This window comes from Tigriopus californicus, chromosome 12 (assembly GCF_007210705.1).
Source record: "Tigriopus californicus strain San Diego chromosome 12, Tcal_SD_v2.1, whole genome shotgun sequence".
Lineage (NCBI taxonomy): Eukaryota > Metazoa > Arthropoda > Copepoda > Harpacticoida > Harpacticidae > Tigriopus > Tigriopus californicus.
Window position 1 is genome coordinate 15,828,319 of NC_081451.1, and position 5,571 is coordinate 15,833,889.

The window sequence follows — 5,571 nt, forward strand, 5'->3', positions numbered from 1 at the left end:
TTGTCCAGTTTTTCAAGAATTGACGTTTTGCGCATTTCTTACTAATTTAGCAAATCCAGCGTTGGTGTGCCAATTTAATGGCTACATTTATCGTGAAGTGAGAGGAAATATGCCATATCGCTCATCATCTGACAACAACCGCATTCGAAAGAACATCCGCCTTGGCCGTACAGCAGATGATGCCCACCGAGAATTGTGGATGATGCCCACCGTGAATTGTGGATGATGTCCATCGTGAATTGTGGATGATGCCCACCGTGAATTGTGGATGATGTCCATCGTCAATTGAGGATGATGCCCACCATGAATTGTGGATGATGTCGATTGTGAATTGTGGATGATGCCCACAATGTATTGGGGATGATGCCCATCCTGGATTTTGGATGATGCCCACCCTGTTTTGTGCAGAATGCTCACCGTGAATTGTGGAGAATGCCCACCATGAATTGTGGATGATGCCCACCAAGAATTGTGGATGATGTCCACCTGGTACCATGGAGGATACCCACTCTCTCTTGCCCTTTTACCATGGCTTCCAATTCTTTGGACGTGGATTGTTCCAATCAAAATACTAGTCTTCTTATCAGCATTTTCTACACTTTGAGTCATCATCATTATGTTTCGTCAATAATTGCTTAGGAAGAAATTTGATACCTTACTGGCAAACCCCACTTGCGTGGTGAAGAAATGAGTTGTCCAGTTTTTCAAGAATTGACGTTTTGCGCATTTCTTACTAATTTAGCAAATCCAGCGTTGGTGTGCCAATTTAATGGCTACATTTATCGTGAAGTGAGAGGAAATATGCCATATCGCTCATCATCTGACAACAACCGCATTCGAAAGAAGCCATTTGTTTTTTAAAATAAACACTACACTTTTTATCATTTCACCGGTTCGGCGTTTATTATAGCCGCCAAGAAGCTGAAGATATTGTGCTTTAAGCTAATGACAAACCGGGGATGAAAACGAACAGACGAGGGTTAATTGAAATAAGGGAGAAAAATAGCTACTAAAACGCTCAATTCCCAACCCAAGGATGCAAGATTTCAAAAACTGAATTGCGACAGCTTAATCACACCTACAAACGGAGTGATGTTTAAATTCTATGTCAAAATGTTTTTAGATCTATGCCTTTGAAGTTGTACATCTCTTCCTTTTTGACTACATTGCTTGAAAAAATTGAAACTCAAAACAGTTTTTGGCTTGAAGACATTGCAACATCCACAAAATTGTGTTGTATCCATTTATGGTAGAAAAGATTTTTTCATTGTGGTATTCGTGTGTGGTGCGTTAAAGAGTGTGTCGGGTTGTATACAAGAGTTTTGCGTCGTGAGTGACCAGTTAATTAAATGGTAAGAATTTGAAGCGATTTTTTTGATGTGCGGACTTCCTTACCGCTACCGGGATTGGAATCCCAGCAGTTCAAGACGAGAAGATTATTTATCTTACTTGACTAAAGAGTTACTTTCGGCGCCGGGGTTTGAACCCATGTCACCTAGGGAGAGGATTCTTGCCTTATACACGCTGCCTCTTAGACCGCTCTGCTACACCTGCTCCTTTAAGAGGGTTAAATACCGGCGCCGGGGTTTGAACCCACGATACCTAGGGAGAAGATTCTTACCTTTTTGGCGCTGCCCCTTAGACCGCTCGGCTACTCAGTTCCTTAAAATCAAGGAATCATTTTATGATATAATGTAGGGCTTTCAAACTTGTTCGGTGGGAAGCTAATACTGTACACTTACAATTACAAAATGTACATTTGTACTTAAATGTATCCTGGTAAAGAGAAAAAGAGAACCATTGCAATAATTCACATTCACGAGTGTGCGGTATTCTTTTTCGCTCAAAGAATGCAATTTTACCTTAAGAAATGTTGGAGGACGTTTACTTATTATGTCTCATACACTTTCAATTTTCTCTTTATGACACGAAATCTAGATGAAGCATAACATAAAATATGGCCAACGGTAAAAAATGGAAAAAATCGTTCGCAATTCAAGTTTTAAACAAGTATTAAAATATGAAAACTTAGGTTCAAGAAGTGACCTTCGTGAGTAATCATTCCTTAACAATCTATATTCTAGTAATTTGTCTCATGAAAATGACACTATGATTAAAGTTTGTTACAGCAAAAAAAAGCGCCCTGAAACTGATTTTATAGCTATCTTAATATTAAATCAGAAAATATTTCGTATGTTTTAATTGTTGTTCATCTATGTAAGGGTTTTGAATTGATTTCGAATGTTTTTTAACCAATATTTTTTGCTACTAATTGCTTCTCTGTTTATGGCAGATGGTTTTACAATGACGTTCTGCCGAAGTAGGCCAATGCTAATAGTCTTACTACCAAAGTGGGCCAAACTGAACAGATAATTTTGTTGTACTTGATTCTATACATCAGAAAAGGAGAGCGAAACAAGGCACATCTCCTCCCTAGCTCACCCTGGTGTCAAACAGCGGAACGTGATCTCGACTTCTGCAATTGGCGCACAGCTTTCATCGTTCACAAAATGCTTGAACTAATTTTCATGTTTGAGTTGTGAGGTCAATAAAAAAAGTCACCAATAGAAGAACTTAATCATTCCGGCTTATAGTTCCTTATCTTTGCTCACATACTGCATCACCAACCACTACAATGTGCAGCTTGTGTTCGAGACAAAATCAACGGATGCTGGCCAAGTGTTCTTTCAGCTTATTGTACAGCCGGAAACGACGACTCATGGGTGAAAATTACCTGTTATGGACATGAAATATCTCCACCAAGTCAGAAAAAGGTTGCCGACCTCCTACAGCCACCACCACTTGAATCCCCGGTCCAACCTCCACCAGACCTGCTGCGATGTTTGTTCTAGCCACAGACAGATCACCCGACGGCGTCCATTCATTGGCAACCTTGTTGTAGATGAAAGTGTTGGCGTAAGAACGAAATTCTGGTATTTTGGCCATGCCCAAAACCAAGGCCTCGTCGTTTGAAACAGCCACCATTGTGTGGCGAAAGGGCCCTCTAGGCATTGGGGCACCTTCCATCCACGAACCATTCACGAAAAGATGGGTCTTTTTTATGATATACGCGCCTAGAAATCAAGCAATCCGAGAAGGAAAGAACATTTCTTAAAAGAAGATCAAAGGCCTAGAATAGATTCGCCCCTCTATTGTTGTGTACAGAATATAAACGGATATTTGTATGAAATACCTCTAGATGTTCCGCTAACGTTGGGGGTACCTGACCGCAAAATTTGCCTGGAGTCTGGCAATCAATTTCTGAAGTCAGTATCATTAGTATTCATTACCTGGTACAATAATAATCTATGTTATACTTTGACTATCCTATGGAGCAAACTACCTCAAGATGAATCTTCTCTTTTGACGAGGTCATTCTGAAACAGGTTCCTGACCTGAGAGGTCTTCTAGAGATTTTTTAATAAAGTATGAGTTACTTCGAATGGATCTGATTTATATCGTTTCCACAAATAGTTAGAGTACAATTACCCATTCATGATTCTTACTTAAGGAGGAAGAAAGATGATTTATCTTGATCATCCTAACATGTAAAACATTTCTACCATTTGGGGCTGAGACACCTTGTATGAATTCATTTGCGATCAGTTTAGGTTCCAAATCGTAAAACTGTTATTGTTCGTAAAAAGTAGAGCAATTTTCACGATGGCCAGAACCAAAAGAAACGATCTTTTTGGTCCCCTCTAATCAGTTGACTGATTCTATTTTTGCCAATTGATTTCAATGTCTCAAAGAGAGGTAAGAGCAAGACGTGCGAATCATAAAAGGGTGAAAGTAGACTGATGTATAAAGTATGATATTTTACCATTGAGTCCTCCTCCTAGAAAAGGAGTTCCGCCAACAACCGTGGATGCTCCCATGCCATGTTTAAAAGGTAACGAGGGCATTGCATCCCACGAGGTCCATCCAATCTTGGTAAAGAAACACTTGTTTGACTGGACATTCCATTCCTTTGCTCCGCCACAATACATTAAACCGTCGCAATACTTCATAATGTGCGGTGAAACCTTGTTGAAGTCATTGTAGGGAATCAGTACCAGATCTGGATCTGCATCCTCATCATCCGGTATGTAGTCAAATGCTTTGTCTATTGCTTTATTGTCAAATTGTTTGCCAAAGATACCAATTCTTTCCACTCCGGCCTCCGGTTTTATTTGAACTTGGATCAAATCAATGTTGGGATCATTTGCAACATAAATAACTTCGAAAGGTCCGGACATCCATTCACATTTAGATTCCAAGTCGTTTACAACGTATGCGAACAATTGGGGCTGTGCCTCACACAGACAGCTCTGCAGGCAAATCACTGAACAAAAGGAACATCAAATGAGCCAATCCATGGAAAACTATATTTTGCGGACCTCCCTACCGTACTAGGAATGTAATCCCCAGCATTTCGAAACGTAAAATGTACTTTCCTTATTAAGCTCTAAGTTCATTTCAAATCTGATTTGCCAACGAATTGAAGTTGGCGGATAGGGCTTGACCTTGGATATGGGGTTGATCCGCTATTTTGGTCAAAACTTGGGCGCCCACTTCAAGATTAACAACTAGATTTTTGTACAGGGTTAGGACGGGAATCGTGAAAATATTTCAAAGACATCCAGATTTGTGATGATTGCCTCCGACAAAATATATTGGATTTTTGGCCCAAATATGTTAATTTATGTTGCTGAAACAACACAAATATGTTGATTTGATGTTAACCAAAACTGTTTTAATTTGTAGTTTCTGTCCTGTTTATTTAGTTCTAGCATAAAAACTATGGCAGACATCAATTCAAACTTTTTCAGTTGGTGCCAGGGGTCAGTCAAGATGTGTTTGAACCACAAATCATATGACGACTAGATGTCGCATTGGCCCGACCTCAGTGCAGAGGAAAATAGATTTTACGTCAACAACTCTATACATCAAAAAAGAGGAGGGTGACTGCCTGATCAAGACCAACGACCTACAATCGCTGGGTCTTCAACGAGCGCAATCGGTGACAAACTTATTCAGAATCCTGCCACGCTGGCCGATGAAAAAGCATAAGTTGTTCCGTCCACCAGCCAGGGGTCCTGACTTATTGAATTCCCGTGGTGAACGGAAACATGGAACTCCGTACCCAAGCACTGGTAAAAATACCTTGATAGCGCTCTAAAATGGAGAGCACCTAGTACATGGGCTTAAATTTCTTAGACCTATCTTAAGGCCTACGGTTATAACCCTAATCAGGGCATACGAGCAATAGTTCGAGCTTCCTTTATCAGGGCTTCAAACAATCGTCAATCAATTGACCAAGGATACAAATCGCTAGCTACCTCTACTCTCCACGGTCCCAGATCAATCTCGGTTGTCTGGCATACTATACCTGGGCCAATCTTCAAGGCTAACTATCCTGCAAAATGTGGTCACGATCCTAGTCTAAATGCGCCTATCAAAGTCGACCTCTACTCTAGAGTCTAATTACTGATTTCTGCTACAAGAGTGATGAACTTTAGATACATTTGCATACAAATCACTTGCTACCTTTACTCCCTACGATGCTAGCACGATCTCGGTCGTCTGGGA

General features: G+C 40.4%; 1 protein-coding gene across 1 annotated transcript in view; it reads right to left on the minus strand.

The window, feature by feature from the left end:
- Positions 1–4,340, minus strand: part of LOC131891514 (uncharacterized) — an 8,273-nt gene extending 3,933 nt beyond the window's left edge. Inside the window, exons 1-2 of the mRNA XM_059241123.1 lie at positions 3,824–4,340; positions 2,735–3,074 (exon numbers count right to left, since the gene is read on the minus strand). Of these exons, the coding sequence (XP_059097106.1) occupies positions 2,735–3,074; positions 3,824–4,238 (755 nt within the window). The 5' untranslated portion in view covers positions 4,239–4,340. The remainder of the gene's footprint in view (positions 1–2,734; positions 3,075–3,823) is intronic.
- Between the last annotated feature and the right edge of the window lie 1,231 nt (positions 4,341–5,571).